This window comes from Colossoma macropomum, unplaced genomic scaffold (genome assembly GCF_904425465.1).
Source record: "Colossoma macropomum unplaced genomic scaffold, Colossoma_macropomum, whole genome shotgun sequence".
Lineage (NCBI taxonomy): Eukaryota > Metazoa > Chordata > Actinopteri > Characiformes > Serrasalmidae > Colossoma > Colossoma macropomum.
Window position 1 is genome coordinate 11,716,734 of NW_023494805.1, and position 27,440 is coordinate 11,744,173.

Genomic DNA, 27,440 nt, shown 5'->3' on the forward strand with positions numbered 1-27,440 from the left:
TTCAAAAATTAGATTAAACTGTGCATGTCTGTAAAAGTAAAGTAAATGACAGTTCAAAGTTTTCTTTTAATTAATTATTATTATAGACTTGTGTCGCGCATAAATAGCGTTGTTACTCTTTTCTACAATAACCGAAACTAAAGAGCTCCATACAGCCCTGCTCAAATAACTTATTCTTGAGCCCAGATAACTAAATTAAGTTTACTACAAGATCCTTTGTGAATTTTCCAAAACCTAAGAACTCGATAATTGATAGTCCTTCTAATCTGCTGACCTTTTTCAGATAGTTACAGGTAAGGAGCAGTCACCGGACTTCACCCTGAGCCCACTACCGCTGTGCGTATAAACATCGGAGCACATAATGACAGTAATAATAAACACGCGCCGTGTCGGCGGATCTCCGTCTGCTCTGTTTCATCTCCGAGTTCGGTGGATCTCGAGATCGCGCCGAGTTCTAAGTGACGTTGCGAGCTTCCGAAGATGACGTTTAAGAAAAAAAAGGGGGAGGAGGGGTGAGCGGAGCGGAGGTGAAGAAGAGGATGATGAAGCTGGGAGAGCGGAGGATGGGAGGAAGAGTAGAGTGAGTGAGAGAGATAGAGAGAGAGAGAGAAGACAGGCTGGCTAGCCGATGACTGTGGGTGCCTGCCTGCGAGGCTGAGTGTGTGGCCGGTCGGTCGGTCGGTCGGTGGGAGTTGTGGAGGGACGGACTGCATCGTTAACTACCGGATTGGAACAAAAGCAGCGCGTTTTAAACCTGCGGAGACTCGCCGTAACGGAAAGTTTGAACTTTTCTCCCACCGCCGCCGCCGCTCGGGCTCGCACCGTGCCGGCTCCCCGGCTTTGTTCCGCCACAGCAGCCGCCGAGTCCGCCGCCGATACATGCAGGAATAATAAACTACCAGCCGCTGCGCTTTTTATTGTTATCCGCTGAAGAGGGGAACCCCGGGCTTGTGTTCGCTGAGTGGAGTGAGAGAATGGCGGCCAACATGTACCGAGTAGGAGGTGAGTGTGTTTTCTTCTTTTTGTTTAACGTTGTAATTCTGCGCTTTCTTTAGCCAGCCTGCTAACATTAGCCGCTGCGGCTAGCGAGCTGATTAATAGTCAGCTAGTCGCCTCGTTAGCCTAAATGCTAACTAGCACGCTAGCGCCTTTTCTCATTTGGTGGCGTTTTTTTTATTTCCGCCTTCTTTACAATGGCCGGCTTAGTTAGCAAGCGAGCTAACGATTTGTAGAAGCTACCCAGACCGCTACACGGGGGACAAAGTAAAAGTTTTGGACTGAAGTTGAGGAAATGTTAGCTACGAGAAAATTGTTAACGTTATATAGTTAGACTAGCCGGCGCGCTGTGGTTCTGAAGTAACAGTTACTTTCTCTCTGTTTACTTTGTGGAGTTGTCACTCACTTTTTAGTGAGTGAGATCGGACTTTCTGCAAAAAAAAACAGCCTGCAGGCCAAGTAAACGAGTAAATTCATCTCTGATGCTTGGAAGGGACTGAATTAAATCCCATCGGCTGGAAAAACCCCGAGTTTCATGCATGTTGGCATCTAACAGGCTGAGCCCGATAATTACTAGCTAGCTCTGTCTTTGCGAACTTGCTCGCTTATCCAGCTCAAACGCGCAGGAGAGGAACAGCGCAGCGCCGACGGCTCTTAGTAGCCGCCTGTCTGTCACCTGTTAGTGTAGATGCTGAAAGCATGTCAGGTTTTACTGCTTAGTGCTTTGTTAGTTAACACCGCGAGTTGCTGCTAAACTTCGCCGTAGCGAATTAAGGACAACCTGAGGACAGTCTGAGCTCCGAGCAGCTGCCTCCTGGCTGAGCAGTACGCGGTGGGACAGCTTTTAATGCCGCTAACTGCTCATGCTGCTTTCCCTGCTGTAAAGCCGGTAGTTCGCTAACGTTAGTAAAAGTGATGCTGGCAGCCCTCTCTCCCCCAGTCCCGTGAACGGGACCACACACCTGCTCACATACTGTAACATACACACGCCTCATTTGCTGATTTCCTGACGACCCTAACAGCGCTGCCTGTGACCCGCTTTATAATACTGCATCTGTTTAAAGCCTGATTCATCTGCACTGATCACAGCCGCTCCGTCCACGGTGTCGTGCTGATGTGTAGACGGAACCGTCAGAGCGGCTGTAAATAGGTCAGTCAGTGAGGCGATCAAGATGCTGGGTTTTCTTTTTTTAATTAATCGACTCGCATCGCCGCTTACCAGCCTGTTCACAACCATCGACTCCATCCGCCTTCCGTTAATGTGGATCATTAACCACACATCTCTCTCTCTCTCTCTCTCTCTCTCTCTCTCTCTCTCTCTCTCTCTCTGGGTCTCTTTAGTGAACACATTAAGTCTCACCTTTTATACTAGATGTCGACTGTAAGGATGTAACAGTTTCAGTTTAGTATTGAATGTCAAAACAAAGAACCTTCACGATAGAGTACTGAAATATAGAACTGTATCGCCGATACGCCCCTCAGTCTCCTCTGAGGGTCTCTCATTGCCATCCTTCCTAAAGAATACACCGTGATCAAAACTAGGCGTCTGGGGGCATTTTGTGAGAGTGAAGTGCGAGGGAAGGGATTTTGTAAGATCACCATTTTGTACAAGAACCTGCTGCTTTGGAGTCTGTCGCCTGTATACTGTATGTCGTTAGAGCTCTGTAGACTCAAGACAGTACAAGTTATTGAAAATCGCATCAAAGCTGAAAATGCGTTTGTTACACTGCTGGCAAATCATGTAGCATTACTGATCAAGTGAAATAGTCATGAGCCGTGTTTTAATGAATGGATGTGTTAGAGTCTTTCAGTGGACTGTAGTCGACTAAGTGAACCAACAGGCTGTTCATTCATGTTTAGAGACTGTTTCCTCTGAAGTGTGCCTCTACATCTCAGTCTCAGAATCAGTCACTGTTTACTCGGATCCCATTCTCTGTTTCCTCTCGTTCGTCAGGCTGTTCTTTTCAGCGAATGTGCTTTATTTCAGTGTAAATACTTGTGTTTTTCTCTGCATTCCTCTTGTACTGCCTCGTTGACTAGAGTTGTGTATTGAAATGCAGTATGTTTATGGAATTGGTTTCGATACCTGAGTAGTCAGTCTTATCAGCAGTGAGCCCGTCAGCATAATCTGACTAATGAGCGTGTTATTAACATCGGTAGTCTGTTGAACAAATTGTGCAAACACAGACAGGAGCAGTGTCTCCGAACAGCCCCGCTACACGGTTTCAGAATCCCGCACTGTGACAGGAACTTTCTGATTTATTCATTTTTAAGAACTTTTCAAGAACAAAAAGAGTACAGATCATGTAACAATCTCTGTATCACTATAGATGTAGAGATTGTGTTTAAATAGCTTTTATTTTGTATAGTAAAAGATGTATAGAGAAAAGTGTTGTTTAGCAATCATTATCAAAGACAAGATACTGCTTTATATTGGTACCTGCAGAGGTGGACAATGTGATGTTTTGTTGGTATCATTTATAAATGTTATCATCAATGCACAGTATGCTTTTCTGAGGATATGGATATCATCACTACTTATAAAGAACAGTGACCAACTGCATGTTTCATTAACAAGATAACATAAGTCCTATTTAATTGGTTTTAGTGCAGTACAGAATGTGAAATGTTGAATAAAAGTGGTTTTTAATAGATGTATTCAATACTAGTGCATTGTCCCTGTATCAAAGTAGCATGATATGTATTCTGAAAATGTCTTTAAATATCATGATGGTTTCCGTATCACAGCCATCAAAAAATTTTGAATGATATGCAGCCTTTCATTGACCTAAAAGAGGCTACATTAGTAATAACAGCTCAGTTTCATATGGCATGGATTATGATGCCTTGGTGTGTTTGAGATTGACCTTCTGCTCCGAGTCCTGCTCCTTCTCTTCCATGATCATGGCCTCTTGGCTGTGAATGTGGTTCACAGCTCCAGATGGTGGAGGCCTGCTGGAAGTCCAGACTGCTGCCTGCATCCTGGGCGTATTGTCTGTTCACTGTTAAATACTAGGGATGCACATTCCGTCTAATTTTGATATTCAGGTGTCTAAGAGTTAAAGAACAGATATCCGGTTAACCGCAGGAAAGAAAAAAGCAACAACAAAAGGGGGGAAAACTGACTGCAGCTAAACTTAGCATACAGCTTTAGGCTGTTTTTTTTTAGATGCCAGCACTGAAGGTTAAAATTTGAAAGCATGTGTTATTATTCAAAAATAGCTGAGGGAAATCAGTAGGTTTTGTGTCTTATGAGCAACAGAGGCTGCCTGTTCAGATGAGCTAATGAGGTAACACTAACCAGTACATTGTTGGCTGCTGATGGAGACTCTTCATCTTCTACACGAAGTATGTTCCCCTGTGGATGATGTGGCAACATGTTACTTTGTCAGAGAAATGTATTTTCACTGTTTCTGGATCTATGTAACATCAACTAGAGTAATTGGCGTAGTTGGTCTTGAAAGTCGTGTTAGAGGCGGTCGCGTACCCCTGTGAAGTGGTAGCAAAGTATAACATATCAACTCTCAAAACTGTCACATTTTCCAGTCATGTTAAAACACAAAATCTGTTTCCTTGAACTGTTGGCCTACTTATTTTCTGTCCTCCAAGTACACATACACATCCCTGTTAAATACAGACATGGTTAAACTACTTGAGTTGGGTGAAGTAGTTAAGAGACTATACTTGAATTTGACTTAACAAAGTTGGTTTATGTATCAGTTTAACTTTTTGTGAGGATTTTTGCTGCCTAAAAAGGATTGTATGATTTAACTCACAAATTATATTTTCAGTGATATGCTGAGGTCAGACTAGTAGAGTTTTGACTGCAAAATTTGATGTGTAGTCCTGAACTCAAAGTGGTTTGGTTTTCTGATGTTTTTATTTATTTATTTAAATTCTGTATGAATGTATTGAGAGCTTCATTACATGAGAGCCCTGTATGTGAGAGACTTTTATATAACATACATCATTATCTTTATCTGTTATTTAGCCTGTAAACAGCAGCTATTTTACAGATTAATTCAGTGTGTTGTTTCATTATGTTTGATTATTTTTAGATTATTAGTCTTTCCAGTTACCAGTTTAGGGTTCATTATCATCTGGTTTTGAAAAGTACAGCCAGTCTTCAGTCACAGTGTGTTTGTACTTAGCTCTTCTTGCTTTGTATGTCGTAAGGAGACCATCAGATGTCCCATTAAGATGACCACGTTTAGGTTTTTGCACTGAGTTGGAGATTTGGCGGCTTTGTTTTCAATAGGTTCTGTTGCCAACTGTTGGTTGTGGTCCGCATGGGTGTAAATTTTGAGGTTCAGTAGCGCTGGGTATTTTGGTGAGTAGTTAGTATTTGGGCACATATGCATGTGTGAGAATGCCTGTCGTTGTAAAACTACCAGTGAACAACTAAATGTTCACAAACACGTGCCTCAAATCACACATCGCAGTAACTTCACCCGTTTAGTATTTAACAGCACTACAACACAAAGCACCTTTATGATACGTAAATAAAATGCTGCTAATCACAGCAGGCTACAAACTACTGATAAACTCACTACATTTGCGAACTAAACCACGTCTGTGAAAGTAAAATTAACTCGAGGGCACAGCTAACAAGGGTCATACACGCTGTGACACGCAGAAAGGACCTGAGTGAAGAGTTTCTTTTCTCTAACGCAGTTTTTTAATAACAATTGTAATAAATAAAGAGCTGACTTAGAGCACAGTTACCACACACTGGATGCTGTACAGTGTCTTGTTCTGAGACTTGAATGTACTGTTTCACTCACTCATCCATGTGCCATGTAAATGTAAATTTCTACATATTGATACAGCAGTGTCACTGTATCGATATCTGTGTAGTTTTTGGAGATTTATCATTGACATGCTGGAAAAGTTTGTTTGCAAAAATGTTAACATCCTTTAATGCAATTGGAAGCTAAGATTGTAAGACCTGGGATTTTTGTTCCCAAGGTGAAAATGCCATATGTGGGGCAAGAGAAATTTGTAATAAACATTTGAGATAGTTTTCCCTCACCCTCAAAACAGTTATCTGCCGTATGTGGTTTGCAATCATATGGCGCCGGTCAATTGAGGAGTACAGTGTTTGCTCTAGGATTTTTTTCAGCAGCGGTGGCAGGCCAGACCCCAGGCAGATGCTCACAGTTGACCAGCAGTGCTGCTGATTTACAGGGGAGAGGGACAAAGCATTCCAACCTTTATTCCTTCTTTCCAACCTGCAGAGTGCAGCCAGTTGTGATACAGGTGGAACTGTTGGGATTTAGACAAGTTAGGCAACAAGACACAAACCTCTTGTGGTAGGTGTCCACTGCAAGCAGCACAGAGTTGTCCCTCTGCCTCCTTTGCCAGTGCCTCGCATGAGGGGCGTGTCTGTCTACAACGTAGGATGATTTAACCTGTTAGTCACAGTGGATTTTAAATAAATTTCAAGTAGTTTCTCAACTACGCTGCTCTCGTGAATTTAAAAAGCTCATTATAGTTCAGTATATGTTAACTGGCAACACAGGATGTCAACCAACAAAAAAAGATCTGTGTTAGCCTGAATCATGTCTTTTGCCTCACCATGAGCGCTGACAGTGTCAGATACTTTCTGCCTTGCGTTGTTTCATTTACTTTGGTTTTAGTTTAGTGTTGGATCATGCAAAATTGGTAACCTAGACACAGCAGTTAATAACTTCCATGTCATCCAGGCAGATCTGTGTGGGCACATACTCATTGTGCACAGATAATGGAAAGTTGCTTTTGCCTGATTGGTCAGCGCTGCGTAGTTTCCGCATGTAATTTAAATAAAGTTGAAGGCAGCTGAGCTTTTCCTGCCATGCCGCAAGTCATTTTTGTGCCGAGATCGTTACAGACCTGTTTGATTACAGATCATGCTGTGGAGAGTAATTTTGTTTCACACACATGCAGGAAGTATGTACGGTACGTACAAGCGCAAATTTTCACTGATTATGTGAAGCAGCTGATCGTCAGTAGGCTGTGGCTGGTGCTTGTTCTTAGACAGTGGTTGGATTAGTCTAAGTTAGTTGGTTCCAAGTGGCCCACTTAGAAGACATGGCTAATTTTCGTCATTGCAGCTGGAGCCTTTAAGTAGCAAAGGTGCTACAAGTCTGCACAACATGAGCAACATGCTTTATTGTGATTATATTGTGTGACGTACCTTGATTTCTATTAAAAATGAAGGGACGATTCCTTGGTTTAAAATTGACCTGTATTATTTTGACAAAGTATTGGGGGTATCTGGAGGTGCACAGATACTCAAGTACTCTGTTAATCGCTCAAATTGCTGGTATTTAAATACTGACATCAAAATTTGGGCAATTGGTACATTTCTTCACAGAAGACAGAGTAAATATACAGGTCAACTATTTGGTGAAATGCAACGATTTTGCCTGGAGTAAGTATGTAATGTCATACATTGCTGCTCCAGAACACAAGTGGCTGAACATGAGTGTGTTGCCAAGGTTGTGTTATTAAGCTCATGACTGCGAAGGCAGATGCAGTATGGCTTTTTTGCTAATTATGCTAGCTATTCTAGCTGATGTTTCATTTTTAGTAGAAATCAAGGTACGTCACACAATATAATCACAATAAAGCATGTTGCTCATGTTGTGCAGACTTGTAGCACCTTTGCTACTTAAAGGCTCCAGCTGCAATGACAAAAATTAGCCATGTCTTCTAAGTGGGCCACTTGGAACCAACTAACTTAGACTAATCCAACCACTGTCTAAGAACAAGCACCAGCCACAGCCTACTGACGATCAGCTGCTTCACATAATCAGTGAAAATTTGCGCTTGTACGTACCGTACATACTTCCTGCATGTGTGTGAAACAAAATTACTCTCCATAGCATGATCTGTAATCAAACAGGTCTGTAACGATCTCGGCACAAACATGACTTGCGGCATGGCAGGAAAAGCTCAGCTGCCTTCAACTTTATTTAAATTATGCTAGCTATTCTAGCTGATGTTAACTGGGCCCAGAAACAATGAAAATGCATTTCTCTGACAAATAACTTCATATGTTCCTCTGAAAAGGCAACCCCTGTTCTTCATCCAACACATAAACCTACTTATGTTCCTTTGCTATAATCTAAATAATAAACCATGTTTTCTAGTGTATTGGTATGCATGCTGCTATATTTCTTTGTGCAACTGTGTGTGTGTGTGTGTGTGTGTGTGTGTGTGTGTGTACATATATATCTCAAGACTACAGAACTCTAGAGTGGTTGGAGTGACACTGTAGATCACTTCCTGTTTCCCTATTTCATGGTTATGCAACCAACACCAAGGAAATTTGATTTACAAATAAAATTGGGAAAATACAACTTGATGAACAGGTTTTCTTTGCTGTTTGCTTCATTCAGGTGAGTTTTCAAGAGACCCTTGATAAATGTTCTGATTCCATGTGATTTTTGGTTTTGACCGTTGCAGCGCAGTGTAGGTACAGACTTCACACGCAGCACAACGAGTGATAACATCAGCCCTGTGCTGTTTAAGTATAAGCCCCCTTGAAGCATGACATTTAATAATTGTGCTCCTGGAGAATGTATGAACGTCCCACCTAACTTGAAAGTACTTTCTGGTCCTAAACCATCTTAAAGAAATAAAGTTTATGCACTAGTTATTACTGCAGTATAAAATAGAAATGCATTAAACGTGTTCTCTGCTAGAGCCCGATGGATGTACATCATTCGGCTAACATAAGCCGATATTGACGACTCTTAAAGTTGTTGGTAGGGATTAAATATGTGCCGGTTATTACCAACCTTTGTCATGGTTCATGATATCATAATATTGCAGTAAAAAATGTGTTTAATGTGAGATACATTAAGATACGTAATATTTTAGTTTTTCATTATTTTAAGTAGGGATAAATATGTGCAATATTTGCAATAAACAATCATTAAAAAAAAATTAAGATTGTCTTTGCAGTGGTGCTCACTGTGCATCATTATCATACAGGGCTGTTAACAGTCAGGACTGGAGTTGAGAACCTGACATAGAACATCAGGACTTATACCTAGAGCTGTGAAACTGGGGACATTAGGCAAGCAGTTTATAATCTCTGTTCATGCTAAGTATCAATAGGGGTGATAACAACCAAGAACCAAGAAAGAAGATTGATACCACTTGAAAACACGACATGTTTCATATACTGAATATAGCAATAAAACCAGAAGCATAAAGGAAAGTCCCTGTTCATCTGTAGCATCAGATTTTAAAATGACAAAATCTCACAAACAGTAATGCCAAAGTGCAAAATATAGTTGTGAGTAAATATAAAAAACATCATGAAATTAATTTCCTTTGATGAACTTTGATATTGATGAGGATGGTGGATTTCGCAGGCATTATAAAATTAATTCTAATTTTAGTAAGTTTGCTTTATGCAATTAAAGTTTTGTTTTGTTTTTTTTTGGCTCAGCGTGTCTTACATTTTTGTTTTGGCAAAATGTTTCATCTCAGGGCATCGCTATTTATTGGTGTCAGCAAAAAAATAATCTAATTATAGATTAATCTAAATATAATTAGCAACCGTTTTTGTTGCTTTAAGCAAGCGTTGTCAACTTTAATCCTTTAGGACTGCTGTTTAGCACAGTTTGGTGAATTACCTGCTCAGACACACCTGATTCAGCTCCAGTGTGCATTACGAAGTTTAGTGGGTGTGTTTGAATAGGGAAATCAACAACTGTGCTGGACACCAGCCCTACATAACCGTTGTTCTAGACCCCTGATACTGATGTAAAATAAGAAAGATTACAGCTAATTAACAGAAGCCGAACCAAAGAAATTCGGGATAGTTGCTCCCCAGTGTTTTGCATTATTTATGAGATTTGTGAGTTTCGGCTGTTATAAGAAGGGTGACAATGAAGAACTGACAGTCATATCAGTCAGTGAAGCACCGTTTAACTAAATCTACTGCAACATAAAAGTAAAATCTAAAATACAAATATTAAAGTATAAAAATATCTTTTTTTTTGTTGTTTGTTTTTTTTATTATTTATTTATTTTATTTTTTTTTAACTCTGTGAAATCAGTATTGACATCACCAGATCTACAAATCAGCTGGGCCTTATTCTCTACAGCTAGTGCATGTTCTCTTTGAGGGGAATTATTGATCTGTGGCCCTGTCTTTTCTCACTGCCAGTCACTGTGATAAAGCGCATGAACCTGAAGAGACCTCCATTTTAATTTGTCCCTGTGGGAAGGGGCTAACAACATGGCTGAATGAAAACAAGAAAGCGGTTTGATGACCAAGATCATTATCAAAATTCTTCTCCTTACTAACTGGCTGTGAAACAGAAGAATATTGTTCATGCGTTGTGTGTTTGGCTGCACTTGATCATAGATTCTCTCATTATTGATTAGCCTAACAGCTTATCACCCTTGAATACCATGCTGATGAGTGCGTCACATAAGGTCCGTAGCCTTTGTATGTTTGTCAGTGAGATTAACCTGCTTATACTGAACGTAATTTGACATAGGAATGCATGTATACTATGTTTAGTGCGGTATCTTAATGTTTTTTAAGCATCTGTAATATTTATTTTTTCTGAAATGTTGGCTTAATAATTACACTTATTTCTCGGGTCTGGGAAGTTTGAAACAAGCATTAGTGTAATAGATGATTTTTAAAAGCTTAATTAAAAATACATTTATGTAATGTTTCTGGTTAAAGGTTCACCTTTTCTCTGTCTGACTCATAGTAAAAGCGTGACGATTTTAATATGTATCAAAAAAATTTAATTTAAAACAATTTTAAAACACTTGCAGAAATTAAAGATATGCCTCTTGTTCTGTTTAGAGAATTTTTTATTTATCTATTATTAATTTATATATTTAATGAAACTGCTGTCAGCGACCAAAACTAGGCATATGGGTGCATGCTTTCACAGTAAAGTGAGTAGGGAAGCAAAAGCCTTATGTTGTGGAAGCACCCACTCTAAACTGACTGGACTTTTAATAAAGCAATTAAAGGATCTATTAATTAGCATTAATATATGAACAAGACACATTCATTAACTAATTTTTGATGTATCAAACAATGCATAATGTCGAGGCATTGCCATGTCGTAGTGAATTTTGTGCATCATTACACCACAAATCTGTAGCATATTGTCAAACGAGACAATATTTTTGGCATATTTCTGATGTTATATGTTGGCAGATAAAGATTAAGGTGAAAAATGCTGTAATCGGTGATCTTTTAAGGTTAGTTTTATGACTTCAAATTATTCTTCTCAAGTTCAAATGGTAGTAGACCGGTCACTATGAAATACTAATAATTTGCCATAAAAGTGTTTCAGATGAAAAATGTATTGGCTTTCTTTTTTATTTGTTGTATGCAGCTATTAAAGTGCAAATCTAAAGTGGTCAAATTGTCTGCTTTTCTTTTCTAGCTGTTGATACTTAATAAGTCCCAGCAGACCCAGCTGGAGCTCAACTGGACACACATTACAAACTGCTGCCCTCTAAAGGTGTTCAGGCACCAGTCAGACTTTAGTACTTTTGTTTCCTTTAGTCCTATAACTATCAATAAATATTTTTGTTGCGAAAAAACATATGACTGTGAATGCCAAAAGACTGGAAAATAATCGTGATCAGTTAAAGTATTTGTGCTTAGCTCAAATAATTGTGATCAGCCTGTTATGTAATAATTGTCACAGGCCTACATATTAGGTTGTGGATCTTGGGTCTGAATGAGGTGCAGCACTGCTGTTTAAACAGAGTAATCCACTTCTGTGTAAGATGAAGACTGTTGTGAGCAGGTTTGGGATGAGCAATCAGTGGGCTGCATCGTAATGTTCAAGTAGGCAAATGGATAAGATTGAGAGTGGAAATGGAAAGTATCAAGTCATCACAGTACTTCAGTGGTTGGAGCTCAGGAATGATGTTTAAACAAAAATTCGTATCAAGAATCTGGCAAAATGGGCAAATGCAAGGCTGTTAACCTAATCTGCGATTAATTAATGGTGAAAGCAGGCAGTTGGTTTGTTTAAAGAAGCTGGCTGATAATGTTCAACAGAGAAGTAACTTCCAAAAATGTTGTGGTAGTTGTATGATGACTGTAGTTACTGTTAGTTGGAATTACATTTAGCGAAATCATAAATTATTTATTTACCTGACATGTGAAATCTAAAAATTATCTCAGAAAACTGGTTTACACCTTAAAGTAGTCCAGAGTATGTAGAAATGAAGGATGATGTGACATCTGTCTTTACAGCTTTATGAACATTGTCTTCAGAACATGCTCAGGGTGTACTGTGAGTTTTGTAGTCAAAATGCTGTCTTCATGTAACTTCTTTCTCTCCCCTTTACCCCTACCCCTTCCACTTTCCACAGATTATGTGTATTTTGAGAACTCGTCCAGCAACCCCTACCTGATCCGCAGAATAGAAGAACTAAACAAGGTGGGTTTGATGAAACCATAATATATGTATACTAACACTAGCTGGGCTGTGTCACTATTTAGTGGATGGTTGTGAATGTTTTAATCCAGGGGTGTACAACTCCAGTCCTGGAGGGCTGGTGTTTAGCACAGTTTGGCAGTTGCCCTGCTCACACACCCACTAAACAAGGCAGTTAAGAGAATCAGGTTTGTTTGAGCAGGTAAATCATCAAAATGTGCTGCACACCAGGCCTCCAGGACTGGCGCACCAAAGATCGTTTTGTGAGCACCCTCTTCTCACACTCTTAAACGTGTTGGATTTAACCAGCTTCATCTTTCCATGTTCATGTTTAGTGTGTAGCCGTTAGACGGCTTGCTAAGCGGAGTGTGCTATTGGAGTTGCAGATCCTGCCTTGGAGGCTCTTATATAATGTAGAGAATGACATTAGACTGTCTCTCAGAGCAGGGATTAAAATGCATTTATGTAACCCTCTCGCACTGCTTTTGAGACCAGCATAAGAAATCAGATGAAGTAAGCATGAGAGTGCACACCAGTGTTCTTTACTTTCTTTTTTTTTCCTCACATAATGTTAAATTCAGCAAGAATTTGTCTTAGTTTTAACTTAGAAGATCAACAAAACATGTCATTGAACAGGGGCACCTACATTTTTGCACATGACTGTATGTTATTAGAATGGCCTTCCTGAATTTTAACATGCTGGTTTAGGCTCTTTATAATGGGAGAAAAATTGAACCAGAATAGACTACAACTAAACATTGTTTAAGCTTTTATAATTATGCCTAATTGTTGTATGTTTTGCGAATTCTAATTGCAGAATAAAGCTGAAATAGAGAGTGGTGTAATTAAGGCTGATTAAGCTTGGAGTGTAAAATGTCTGTTTCTTCTGTAGAGCATGTTAAGGTCTTTGTTGTAATTATTTATTTGGCTCACCTGTCTGTTGTCTTTTGCAGACGGCCAATGGAAATGTAGAAGCCAAAGTGGTGTGTCTCTTCAGGAGGAGAGATATATCTGGCAATCTAAACACACTTGCAGACAGCAATGCCAGTGAGTACTGCATCGTTTCCCTCATAATTCCATATATTTATTTTCCACAGTAGAAATTAGGCTTTGGTTATTTGCATCTTTCTTTCAAGGAAAACAAATTGTGTCTTTCGGCATCTGGCAGTGACTTAACCTAACCTCAGTAGAAGGGCCATGATTATGGCAAAAATTGCAATAGAATATACACATAGTTTTTCTTAACTTTGTCACAGCAGACCACACACTTCAGCAGGTGTGATTAAACAGGCTGTGTTAACGTCTGTCAAGATGCTTGAATTCCAGTGATTAACTGGACTCATATGTAAAAACTGTTGATACTTGTTGGTGATACAGGGTATTATATGCGCTGCATCAGTTACGGTTTTTGTGATTAGATAATTACACTGTGAAGGATCATGTTGTGGCTTGGTGTGCTCTTAGTTGTTTGGACGTTTGAGGACTGTTGGGTCTAAGCTGTTTTTCTGTAGTGGGGTTACAAATGCATAGCGGCCCTGTGACGCTCTATGGAGTTCCAAAGCCTGTGCGTTTTGTTCTAAGTACATTTTTCAACAGCTATCACAGTGTAATTTTAAGTACAAGGTTTACTCAAAATATGGATATTGCTGCACACATGCTGGACAGACGCCTACTATTCCTATTCCTGGGCACTGGATTGACGTTAAAAGACTGGCAACCTTGCAATAAGTACCCTGCACAAACCAGCAAGCTTTGTCAAGTGTCTAATTTGGGCACAGTAGGCTTCAGTTTGAGTAGCTGATGTTGCTATGTAATGGTGTTAAAGCAGTATATTACTATAGTAGTAGCCTTACTTTCACACAGTGTCAGATGTGCAGGTGTATTAGCTTTTTTGCAACACATGGTGATGTTAGCATTTTAGCTATTTAATAACTTTGTACTAGAGATGCAATGTAGGTATGAATCTGATCTAGTCCTGCAACAAATAGCACACACTCACCTTATGTAGTGTGATGTTGATAGCGGTGTGTTTCTTCTTGTGGGGTAATAGAGTGTTTGACTAATTTGAGCATGATAACCTGCTTTTAGATGCTCATTTTAAAACTGTTGATACCATCTAGAGCATCGGCTGATACTGATACAGATAAAAACGTGATATTTCTCTAGATTTCAGCATTGGTAACGGAAAAGAAAGAGTAGTATTGCACCCTCTCTTCTTAGTAATTTAGAGGACCCAGACATGTTCAGGAGAAAAATGTCTAAAACATGTCGACAGTTACAAAATAACACACAACCTCAAAGGTCTGTACATGGCCAGAAGAGTATCAGTACCACACAGTGCAGTTCTGCTTTTCAGAGCTACAGCTCATGAACTGGCATTAGCCTAGTATGTAATAAGCATGACTGCTGTTTGACGCTTGGTGTCTATAACTGAACTGGAAATAACTTTACTGGAATCTGTGTACTTGATTGTGTTCCAGTTTATTGTTCAGTGACTTGATAAAATGTGTACACAATGCAGACACTGATGAACGGGAAAAACAAAAATGCTGTTGTGCGTGAAAATTACTGAACCAAAGCGGTTTGCTCATGGCTTTGGGGGATGCACCAAAAGAGAAGTCTTCCCACTCTGAAGCCATGTTAGCACTACTGGTAACGCCCTCCTGGCAGCTATTTTGAGCAGAACCACACTACAGTTCTGACTATTTGAATGGGAATTTCCATATCAGAAAATGAGCTTAACATTTAGTCACTTGCTTTTCATATTTATAATTGCAAAACAGTCATTAAGAACATGGAAAGGCTGTGTGTGTGTCTTAAGTGTCAGATATGACAGTCTGGTTGTTAAGATTAGATCCTAGACAACATGGTGTTTCTTTGTTGGCATCGGTGGTTCCTGTGCTTGTAACACAGGTGAATAAAACCTGTTTTATGTGTTTATTGCTTATGCACTTGTAAGCCTTTCATGAGTGGCAGTAGGGGTGGGTGATATCACCATATATTTTTGGTGGTTTATCGTGATAAATTGTCACCCTACATTTTTCATGTGTCACAGGTATCAAAACAGATTTAACTGGAACTGATGTAGGTGTCCAAGTTTCTTACTATTGTTAAGAAATTGAGATATGGAGAGTTATAAGTAGAGAATAGTATGTGTGTGTGGTCTTGTTTCATGTAAAACTTGAATTAAGAAATTATATTGTGCTCAGTTTTGATAGCATTTTTAAATGCGGCGCTAATGTTTTGCTGGTGCTTTTTGTCTGTTTCCAATTTTCAAATCCCAGGAAAAGCAAAATACCAGGACACACGAAAATTTCTTCAAGTATCATGATCTTACAGTTTTGTCATATCAGGTGGACATGAGTGGCTGAAAGATGTTAAATGTCATTTTATTAAGTATGTATGGTTGGTGCGTTGAAACGGACAAAAATGCAAGCAAATGAATGATTTGATTTTTATGTATTTTATTAGTTTGTTTTAAAGTTAGTGCTTGCGAGATTAAGCTGTTTAAAGAAGAAGCAGGTAAATTGAATAAATAACGTAATGGCAAAATGGGCTAACCTTTAAATCAGCTTTTAGCGCATTTCAGTTATTATACACTGGTTTGTTTTTGTTCGTGACTCTCTATAATCGGTGTAATAGTAAAGTAAGGACACAATACATGAGAGCGAATAGTTTCTGTGAGTTAAGATCCTCTGAACTAACTTAATTAGTTAGCTAGTCTGTTAGAGGTTTGTTTTTGAGTTGATTTAATAGCTTTTTATACAGTCATTTCCAATTGTGCCCAGGTTCATAGCTTATATAGGAGATTAGGTAGGTAGATTTCACATTAGAATGAATATTAAAGGATAAATTTAAAGAAATAATCATGTAAATACTGTAAAACAATAAAAAAAGCAAGTTTTGTCTATAAGCTGGTTCACCAACAGTGCTTTGAGTTGCCTCAGTGGTAGGTTTACCATCGATTTGCTGTCATTGTTAGTGAAATATTTATTAAATCCAAATATTTATTTACTAGCCGTTAAATGAATTAGGCAGAGCACCGTCCCAAAGCGGGGCAAAGTGTATTTGAGTGTTTAAGGGATTTAGAGCATTGCTGTGTGATTCCACCAGTTTTGCACTACTGAACCTTTATGTTTACTGCTGTACTGCTCTTTATGGCACTGGGCTCATTCCTGCATGGTTGTTTTAACATGGTGCTGTTACAGACAACCTAGGATTCTGTCCCACCCACTGAGGCTACCTCCTTCCTCCTGCTCCCTTCTTCTTTCCCCTCATCCTCCAGACTCCCCAACACCCCCTCCCCTGCCCTCACCCTCCTACTCTGTCTGGGCTCCCGTGAGCTTGTCCTCTGCTGGCCCTGAGCCCACAGTCTCAGCTCCACACTCTCTGAACAAAAGGGCCTTCATGGGACCTGCCGGGGCCTGGTGAAGAAAGGGTTAATGCTAACTCGCTGGTGTCTTTGTCAAGGAGTATGTGTGTGTGTGTCTGTGAGGCTGACTTTGTCGCGTGTGTGTGTGTGTGTGTGTGTGTGTGTGTGTTGGGGGCGGGGTTGTTACTCAGTGGGGGATGGGCGCCTCAGGTTTGTGCACAGGGTTTCCTAGTAAATCTGGCAGGGACTGGCTGGCCGAGGGGGGGACACTGGAGTGGCAGGAGGGGTTAATGGAGAGGGGTGTGGTCAGAGGCCCCGCCTACTCACTGACGGGGTTTCCTCTGGCTTGTTGCAGGGGCGGAGTTCACTCAGATCCTCTGATAGAGTCTCGTCAGGTCCCACCTCACACAACCACCCACTTATGACACAAGAAATTATACATTTTTGATGCTTTTTGTGAAATGAGAAGCAAGTGTTTATCTTGTAGTTCAGTAAATAAAGCCATGCAGCATCTGTTTTTCAAGATATTGTGTAGAATTTGAGAATTTGACAGTTTCCATTAATATGAATGGACGTCTACACAAACTTAGTCTAAAAAACACCTCATCCAACATTTCTTCTGAAATCAAGGGTATTAGTAGGGAGTTTGTCCCCTCTTTTGTTACAGTTATACCCTCTACTCTTCTGAGAAGGATCCCAGAGTTGTGCGTACATGGTGTCATCAAACACGTGCAATTGATTATACATTCTCTATCACTTTTTTTTTTTTCCTCAAGATGTGTAGTTGTGATTGATTTTGAGTTCATTTATGGTCAGGTAATATTTCAGATATTATGTCAGAAGAATTTGTGTGACTGAATGCTTAACATTCAGATGTATTTCTATAGAAATAGTATTACTAGTTTTCAAACCAACACTAATTACTGTTTGTTCTGTTAAGTCTATCAGAAATGGATCTGCTTGTGATTATTAGGAATTGGAGGAGGTTAATTTTTTTTTTTTGTCCTCAAATATCCAATTTACTCATTGATAAGCATGGTATTTCACATTTATCATTTTAAGTTTTTCTAAGATTGAGAAATTTCGTGATTTACAGCCTACTCTGAAAACCTGCTGATGATAAAAGACAAGCTAGATTCTGGCACAAACCAGCTTGTCTCTCATCACACAGTGGGATTTCACACTGCAATATTAATGGTTGGATCTGCGCCAGACTTAGAATCTGAGTTTAGGGCATCTTTTTATTTAAAAATAGAATGAGAATTTTACTTTGGTCTAAAATGAGTGCATAGCACAAACACTGAATGTTACAAAAGTAAATGTTACCCTGCTGGTTAACTTCTAATGTCTTTATCCCATCCAAGCTGAGCGACATGTTTTGTCTATTTTGTGTTAGGGAAAAGGCTGAAAGACTTATTGTGGTCCGATACTGATGTTGATTGATTAGTTCTGGATCACAAATGCCACTCCAACTCATCCCAAAGATATTGGACGGTGCTCCATTATTCCAGAGAATGCCTTATTAAAAAAAAGTGCCTACACTTTATACACCTCTCGCTGATGACTGGCATTGGGCATGTGATTTTAATAGAATTTTTAAACAAAGAAAATGTATTAATTGATTTGCTTTGAAGAACATTGGCAACATGAACTGATGCATGTGTGGGTTTTTGCAGGAGACTTTGAGGAGGAGTCCAAGCAGCCACCAATCACTGAACAACAGAAACACCAGCTTAAACACAGAGAACTGTTCCTGTCCCGACAGTTTGAGTCTCTTCCTGCCACACACATTCGGTAAATTTTACTCTCACAAAAACATGCACACGTTGCAGATTGACATTGCAAAGTGACGTTTGGTCATACCGTCAAAAACATGTCAGAAGGTGAGAAATATATGTTTGTGGCTAAATTATTAGATTACAGCCATTACATGGGCTTGCTTTTCCAAGGCCTCTTTGTGTGAGTAAGGGCAATATCGGGCAGCTTAAGTGAAGCTGCAGGCTCAGGTATAGCAGCAGTAGTCAACAGAAGTGAGGATTTGCTATAGCCTGTAGTTGCTGTTGTTGTTGCTGTTGTTGTCGTTGCTGTTGTTGTTGTTCCATATCTAATACACTTTATAACAGGCTTTTATAAACAATATATTTACAACTTAATCATTACATCTTATCAATACATTATAATGTCACAACTTTCTAATAGTGTTTTAAAATTGAATAATTTATTGATTAACTAAGCATTAAGGAAAAGTTTATGCATCATAGCAAATAACTACTTAATCATTTAAAATGGGTCAGACAATTACTAGTTATTCATGTTAATCAAGTTGTTATTCCAAGTGATAATTCTATTAATTTATTGGAAACAAATAACAATCTTTATTAATGAATTATAAATGTATGATTAGACGTTAATTGATTATTCATATGTCACTTAAATGGTTAATAATTCAAATGGTACTATTTATTGATGCATATGTGTTCATTATTAATTAGTAACAGTCATTAACAAACTTCTGGGTATATACTATGTTGCTGTTTATTAGGGCCTGTTTTGAGTAAATGTCTCCATGTCTATGTTGATGTGGTTAATTCTAGGTAATGTGTTTTTAAAGATAACTTGTGTTATGTTAATGTTTGTCCACAGGGGGAAGTGTAACGTCACACTTCTGAATGAGACTGATGTTTTAACAAGCTACCTAGAGCGAGAGGTAAGACAGAATTCGCTTTGATTTACAGCAAAACCCAAAGCTGAGAGGACTGAGTGAATCCTAGAGGCATTATGACAAACACTGATCATAAGTTTAATGCTATAAAGGTAATATTGCAGTGGTTGTTCTTTGCAGTCAATGTAATGGAGTTATGTGTGCTTTGCAGGACTGTTTTTTCTACTCATTGGTATTTGACCCAGTCCAGAAGACCCTGCTGGCTGACCAGGGCGAGATCAGGGTGGGCTCCAAATACCAGGCTGAAATCCCTGACAAATTGGCTGAAGGTGGGGTGCAAAAAACAATTCTGAATAGTTATAATAAAGGATGGCTTCGGAATGTAGTTATATATGATTCAGAGTCAGTTCTCCTGTTGAGCTTATTTTGATTAAATTTAGTTTGTAACAGTTTTTAAGCCAAAACATTGTATGAAGTATGGGGTAAAAATAAAACTCATTACTGTCTCATTGTAGGTGAATCAGACAATCGAGTACAGGAGAAACTGGAGACGAAGGTGTGGGACCCAGATAACCAACTGAAGGACTCTCAGATAGATCAGTTTCTGGTGGTGGCTCGGTGAGTCATGGCGTTCAGATTCACCATCTGATCACAACTTGCTCTTGTTGCCTTGGAAACCATACTCAGGGCTCATGCTAACTCCACAAATTCTTGGATCTAAACCAAATTGTTATTAACATACTGAACATGACTGATGTTGCACTGAGTAGACATATGTGATACTGCTGTTTTTGTTTTACATTCCAAAGTAATAATGCAGCGTCATTAATGTCATAGAGGACATTATTGATTACTTACTGGAATTGTTAGTGAGCAGATAAGATTTTTCCACTGAAAACCCACAAATAATTGCCCCTATTTAAGACTGCGTTGTATAACTTGTATAAATAGACAATGTAGCTTGCAGTTCAGTGTCTGCATTGGTGGAAAATGTACCCGGGTAACTTGTTTTGGAATAAATTGGTCAGCTGGCTGAGCTACAACAGTTAAAGGGGAATTCCACAGAAATTTATGATTGGCTTAAAAGACGACTCACCTTTTAAAATGTTTTTTATTTAATTTTTTATTGTGTGGGGTGGGGGTGAAAGACAAACTAATGACATTGTTCCCTCTTGCAAGCACTTATCACTGCTAAGTTGTTGTACAGCCTTCAGATCCCTCTTATAATCTTCTGTCTGACCACAAACACAGTTTTGTAGTTGTGTTGTCAGCATTTACTTTTTTTTTCTGTGCAAGCTGATGAGATGTCACAGACATTACCTGATAAACATCACTCGTTCAGAGTCGATTTCTTAATCCTAACAGGAACAATTTTCATGCTGGTGCAAGCCACGTCATGAATTTGGCATGAATATTGTGTATGTTTTTGTTTGTTTTTTGTGTGGTGTTTTTTTGTTTTGTTTTGTTTTGTTTTTTGTATTTTGTTTTTGTTTTTGTTTTTTTTTTTCCCCCAATTGGCCAGGGAGTGCCGACTGCTTATTTTATCTTGGGACACATTCATTTGCATTATCAGACTGATAAAAAAAAATACTTTGTTGGAATTCCCCTTTTAACTGCTGTGTTTGTTGGTTAAACCAAGAATGTTTTCTTAGAACTTTGGTAAAACCCTTTGATACCAAAAATTTTATGCCAAGGTAGGATTGTGTCACTCTGTTCCACATACCGGTTAGGATTATCCAGTTTTTCATTGCATTTAGTATCGCCATCTGTTGGTCATGTAATATACAACATGGTTGGTTAGCCCAGTAGGAAGCCATAATGCATATCATTTAAATCCAGTCGTTTCAAATAATTTACTGTTTTGATAGGTTATGTAAATTATGTCAGTAAGTTATAATGCTGATACCTGTGTTTCAGGGCTGTGGGGACGTTTGCCCGTGCATTAGACTGCAGCAGCTCTATTCGCCAGCCAAGCCTGCACATGAGCGCAGCAGCTGCGTCCAGAGACATTACGCTGGTAGGAGGACATGCATGCATACACTTACATATTCACTGTGTCATTTTTTTAGTGGAGTTTGTCATGACGCATGTCTTATTGTATGAAATTACACATTCATTATTCAGGAACTGTGTCATACAATATCATTGCTAGAGCTTAGTAAGTCTTTCTTTGTATTTGATGCTGCATTGCATTATTCTAAGATAATTTCATGTTCCGTATTGCCATCAGAGGAAGGCAAATCTTAATAGGTTTAGGCCTTCATCTTCCTCGAGTAAAGGCCTTGTTAGCTCTGTCCATATTTTCCAGAAGACAAGTCAAAAAAAGAAAGGAAAGAGAAATTATTAAATACATTTTTAATTAGAAATGGCATGTTGTTTTTGGTCCCTGGTCCACAATAAATTGCATATACAAATGTGCCTTCATAACAGAAAAAAATATTTAATTTTGCATACATGCTTTCTTTCCCCAGTTCCATGCTATGGACACACTGCAGAAGAATGGCTATGACCTGGCCAAGGCCATGTCCACACTGGTGCCACAGGGCGGGCCTGTGCTGTGCCGGGACGAGATGGAGGAGTGGAGTGCCTCGGAGGCCATGCTGTTCGAAGAAGCGCTGGAGAAATACGGAAAAGACTTCAATGACATTCGCCAAGATTTTGTGAGTTCATACACTATTGCTCATTGGCCTCACCAGTCTGTTCATATCCTGCAGATTTGGTGTTTTGGAGATCTGGAAAAGGGCTTCCATTTGTAATGTGACTAACACTTAACTTAATTTCATGGATTGTTTGATGTAATTTTTTTTTTCCTGTGTGTTTTCCCAGTTGCCCTGGAAGTCGTTAGCTAGTGTGGTTCAGTTCTACTACATGTGGAAGACCACGGACCGTTACATCCAGCAGGTACACCTTCAAAAGCCCTTTCATGCTTTTTTTTTTTTTGTTTTTGTTTGTTTTTGTTTTTTTTAAATGGATTGGTCTTTTTCAATCCTCCCTCCTGGAGCCTGGAGTGGTGAGAGGATTGTGTACTGTCCTTCTCAGACAGCAAATCTCTGTCGTTTGTAAACCCACTTTTGAATATACGTGCAGATGCCTAAAAATAACCTGCTTAATGAGAGAGGCAGGAACGATTTTGGAAGTTACTTTAGACCATTAATGTAGCAAAGCTTGCTGTGTTGCATTTACACACATACAGATCCGATTACAATGTGTGCTCGACCAGCTCAGAACAGATAGATCCAAACAAATTGCGATCACCGACACAATTACGTTTGTCTTTTAAATGCGTATACAACGTCTGCATGCAGGACACATGTTAATGCCAAGTGTAAAAGGGCCCTAGTCACTAAAAATAGTGACTTGAAGTTATGCTTTTTTTCTCATTTTCAGAAAAGACTGAAGGCAGCAGAAGCAGACAGTAAACTGAAACAGGTTTACATCCCCACCTAGTGAGTATTTACTGTAATAGCAGCAACTATGTAATGTGTTCTTTAGAAGTTGGGTGTAACATGATAAGTATCGTTATCATTAGTCCGGATTGCTGGAGTTGCATGGCAGAAACAGGACTTTTGACCTCACTCTCTTGGAGGGCACTATGTAGTTTGACATTGTTTAAATTTCTGCTGCAAAGTAAAGTGAATTTTTGTCTTATAACAAAATTGGCTATCAAAAAAATCTAAACAGATTCAGATTGTATTTGCTGCTTTAAATATTAAACAATAAACATTTATTATTTAATTTTTTATGTTTATTTTTAAATCAGCACCAAACCCAATCCCAACCAGATCATGGCTCCTGGTAACAAGCCTGGCATGAACGGAGCCGCAGGTTTTCAGAAAGGCCTGTGCTGCGAGAGCTGCCACAGTGAGTACCATAACATTAGTCATGCTTACTCTGCCTTGACATCCTTCTCTTATATCTCAGCTTTACATGAGTTGCCTACAGATACTGGACCATTATATTGGGCACCGGACACGATAGCATGCACTAATTAATCCAGGAGATATTGTTATGCATGACCTTTTTTCACACCAAAATTTGCTCCCCCAGCTGCCCAATCACCTCAGTGGTATGCATGGGGACCTCCCAACATGCAGTGTCGACTCTGCGCCTCTTGCTGGATTTACTGGAAGAAGTATGGTGGGCTGAAGACCCCAACACAGTTAGAGGGAGCTACAAGATCTGGCTCGGTATAACTCAACACCTCACCCAAAAAAAATGTTCATGTTCCTCATACTAATAAACGTTAATGTACAGTCCAAGATCACTCTGGTTTGCAACTTACCTTCCAACTTCATCCACTTCTGCAATAGGATGCAGCCCCACGTGGTCACATGACTCGTCAGGAAGTGCAGGGCATGTCCCCGTTCACCAGCAGCGCCGGCAGAGCAAAGCTATTGGCTAAGAACCGGCAGACATTTATTCTGCAGACCACCAAGCTGACCCGCATCGCCCGGCGTGTATGCCAGGACATCCTGCAGTCTCGTCGGGCTGCCCGGCGCCCTTACGCATCCATTAATGCCAATGCTGTCAAAGCAGAGTGTGAGTGCACCACTGTTACTGCCATTCTAAACAGGAACAGGAAAAAATACATTCATTTGCAGATAGACACTATAGAGATGCTGTTGTAAATGTCATAAAACAGACTTTGTGAAGGAGGTTCATGAAGGAAACATGTATAAGGTTATGTACATTTCCTGAGCAGCACTGTATCATCCTACTGTGGCATTATATGAAATACGCACTAATGGTTAGATGCTAATTATTTCTTTATTTTCTCTCTCAGGTATGATAAGACTCCCAAAAGCATCAAAGAATGCTATAAAGAACCGCCCTATTCCACGACCATCCCTCGTCAACATAGTAAAAGAACTTGGTAAGAATTTGCCAAAGCTCAAATTTTGCACCAGTCAAAATTCAGGAGTCTTTATGGTTTGTAATGTAACTGTTCGTGTAAATGTGTGATTATTTCTCTCTGTTCCTCAGCTGTCCAGGCTCCTCTTAAACTCAAAGCTCCCCGTGGTGCTCCCACCCCTATCAACCGTAACCAGGCAAGCCAACCCCGCAGCGCCCCTGCCCTGCTTGGGAAGAGGCCCTTTGATAGTGGAAGTTATGTGAGTCTCTCTCTGTCTCGCTAATATTGGATTGCTCAGTTGGTAAAAGTGCATCAAGTACAATTTTAGCAATGCATAGAGAGGGAATAACTGTTTAACTGTTTTTAGTTGAATAGTGATGGTAAATTAGAAAGTAGATTTAAGGGGGAATTCCACCAGTTTTGCAAGATTTCTCCAGATTTAATCGTTGAGGTGTAAACTGTTGATCAGAGTGGTTTGATGTGAAATGGTGAATTGTATAGAAACTTGCTGACTCAGATTTCTTTACAGTGGTGGAGACCATAACCAAGGGTCATGATGTCTACAGCCCAAATAGAGCCGTTTTTAATTTAATATCCAAACTAACCAGTGCACCTGCAGTGAGACCACAGTACAGTTTTATATGTAATGTTGTTGAAGGAAAAATAGTGTTAAATCCAAAGTCTGAAGTTTTCTCTGGGATCCGTTTTACCCTACAACAACTTGCATGCACCTGTTTGTTCTGCATATATGTAAAAATGTGCACCAAAACTCTCAAAACTGTCATATAAATATGTCTGTAGGCAGTGTCTATGTCTATGGCATTAGGCAGTGTATTTTTAACCATTTAAAGTAATGGCTTTCTGTGACGTAGCTCTTACAGGCGTTAGTTGCCTCAGACGCCAGGTTCCTATCACAAGTCTAATTCTAGGCGGTACTTTTCTCTAAAATAGTGCATTTCGCATTAAAACATTCTGAATTTATTTTCAATTCTAAGGACTGAAGTATGCAGAAATTTGGAAAAATCTGTGGAATTCCCCTTTAACAACGATAACGATAATAACGCATTATGATTATAGTAGCAGCAACTCAAATGTCTCTCTGCCTCCCTTTCTTTTTTATTTTTGTTTAACTCGTCATTACACATACTGCACCACTGACCCTTTTACCAATCTTACTGGTTTTCTGTTGGCTGCAGGTGGGAGGGCACCCCTTTTCCACCAATGGGAGGCCATTTATGTCCAGCATGAGAACAACTTCCCAGTCAGTAATAAAGCGTCAGAGAGTCAGCCATGGAGATGCCCCCAATCCTGTAGTGTTTGTGGCTACTAAAGAAACCAGGTGTGTTACGACGCAAGTTTTACCCCAATTTTAGGCCAGATTCTCAGTCTGGCCGAGTCCGTGCTAGTTTGCTCTAGTCTGCAGATTTTGAGGCCGTCTGAGTCGACAGTTGGAAAAGAAAATCGAGTAGCGTGCGGGGGTCACAGATTTTTGCCTCCTGATTGTGTTTCAGACCAGTCAGAGTATTTCAAACTTTTTTTTTTTTCCCCCAGTCCGATTCTGAGCCGGATAGTGTAGATCTGCATTGACTTCACCAACAACCAATAAAAATTAAAAGCACAAAAGAAATAAATACAGCAAGTTAAAAAAGAAAAATGGTAAATAGGCACTCACGTGTAGCGAAGCTTTTTAATGAGCTGAGTGTAAGGCGCGAACACAGTTGAGTGCATTTACTTTCAAAACTCTAAAACTACCACACTGATCACAACTTTACACCCACGACCTCACCTGAGTATTTTTCAACTGCTTCTTTGCTTTGTCATCACAAATGGTGGCTAAAAAAAGCTGCTCCATGTTTATTTGCATCTCCTAGTAGTGGGAGAATGCAGGTGTTCATCCAAGGTTGCTTATGATCACCAATATTTCAGTCGCCCAAAAAAAATCTGCAGAAACCAGTCAGATAGTATGAGATCCTGTCTTTTCATAATCTGTCAGAACTTTAAAAGTTGTGTTGTGTATTCAGTGCTGTACAGTAACTGTGTATTAATGTGCATATGTTTTTCTTCAGAGCACTAAGGAAACACCTGACCCAAGCAGAGATGCGGCGGGCAGCTAGGAAACCAAACATCCCCGTCAGGGTGAAAATTCCTCTGCCTCCACGGCCACTTCCTGTACCCATCCTGCCCTCCAGTACCAGCGAGCCAATTGTACTGGAGGACTAAAGCACCTTTCTGTTAGGCCACATCCCCTGCCATCACACGTCAAATCCCACCATGTTTAGATGTTTTTCTCTCTTTTCTTCTCTTACTACCCACCAAAACCTGATTTCGCAAACCCTCATTCACATCAACTTACTGTTTTACTCTCACTCTCTCTTGCTCTCTGTCTATATATCTATCTCTTTGTCTGTCTGTCTGTCTGTCTGTCTGTCTGTCTGTTTCTGTCTGTTTGCTTGTCCATCTCTCTTATTCTCTGGTGCTGTTTCTCACTCTCGCTCTGTCAGCAAACACGCATACAGACACTCAGACCAGCGTAAGCCCCACACATCTCACTGCAGCAGGCTTTGGGCATGGACTTTGTAGTGTTTTATTCCAGTGTTATGGTTTAATTTTTCCCCCTCCTCTCCCTCCCTTTCCTCTTTTTTTAATGGCAAATATTTTTAACTGTGTAATTTAAATCAGATAATGCTCAACATGAAATAATGGTGATAAAGCACACTTTATTTTTTCCTCCAGGTCGATCTTTATTTGTGTAAATATTAACATTTTTCAGGAGTGTTATCTTTAATGCTGGGTTTAGAAGGGGAGGGAAGGGATCTGAATTAGGGGTTTGTGGCATGTCTCTTTTTTCATCTTTCTTTTTTTCTTTGGTCCAAAAAAAAAAAAGAAAAATCAACATGTCTCGCTTCTTTTCTCAGCACTGTAGTCAATTTCAGGTTTGGAACCCTGTAGTGTGTCTCCCCCCGACCGGTTTGAGTGGTTCTCTTCACTCTAATTCAAGCTGAAGCATCTCACTTAACAAATCCTTAATTCAGCTCAAATGGACAGGAGAGCTCTGGACTGCAGAGGTGTCCCCACCACTCCATATGCCATGGATCAGCGGACTCAAGTTTAGAAATGCTTTTTTTTTTTTAT

General features: G+C 39.6%; 1 protein-coding gene across 2 annotated transcripts; it reads left to right on the top strand.

The window, feature by feature from the left end:
- Positions 1-225: 225 nt before the first annotated feature.
- On the top strand, positions 226-27,198 carry mta2 (metastasis associated 1 family, member 2). Of its 2 annotated transcripts, XM_036596420.1 has the most exons (18): positions 226-1,002; positions 12,358-12,425; positions 13,376-13,469; positions 18,471-18,588; positions 19,438-19,501; positions 19,668-19,785; positions 19,972-20,074; positions 21,374-21,473; positions 21,928-22,116; positions 22,283-22,357; positions 22,844-22,902; positions 23,217-23,317; positions 23,504-23,643; positions 23,767-23,995; positions 24,240-24,329; positions 24,440-24,567; positions 25,505-25,647; positions 26,375-27,198. In XM_036596420.1, exons 1-18 carry the CDS (start codon positions 975-977, stop codon positions 26,526-26,528), a joined length of 2,001 nt encoding a protein of 666 aa, XP_036452313.1. In that variant the 5' UTR covers positions 226-974; the 3' UTR covers positions 26,529-27,198. The 2 variants fall into 2 exon arrangements, with proteins under 2 accessions (XP_036452313.1, XP_036452314.1); XM_036596421.1 differs by lacking the exon at positions 25,505-25,647 and having other exon boundaries at positions 229-1,002.
- The last annotated feature ends 242 nt before the right edge of the window (positions 27,199-27,440 follow it).

Excerpts from the sequence above, each read along its gene's own strand:
- mta2 (XM_036596420.1), top strand. The coding sequence starts at position 975 with ATGGCGGCCAACATGTACCGAGTAGGAG. Across the intron at positions 12,426-13,375 it reads GAATAGAAGAACTAAACAAG|ACGGCCAATGGAAATGTAGA; the intron begins GTGGGTTTGATG and ends TGTCTTTTGCAG. Across the intron at positions 21,474-21,927 it reads CGTCCAGAGACATTACGCTG|TTCCATGCTATGGACACACT; the intron begins GTAGGAGGACAT and ends TTCTTTCCCCAG.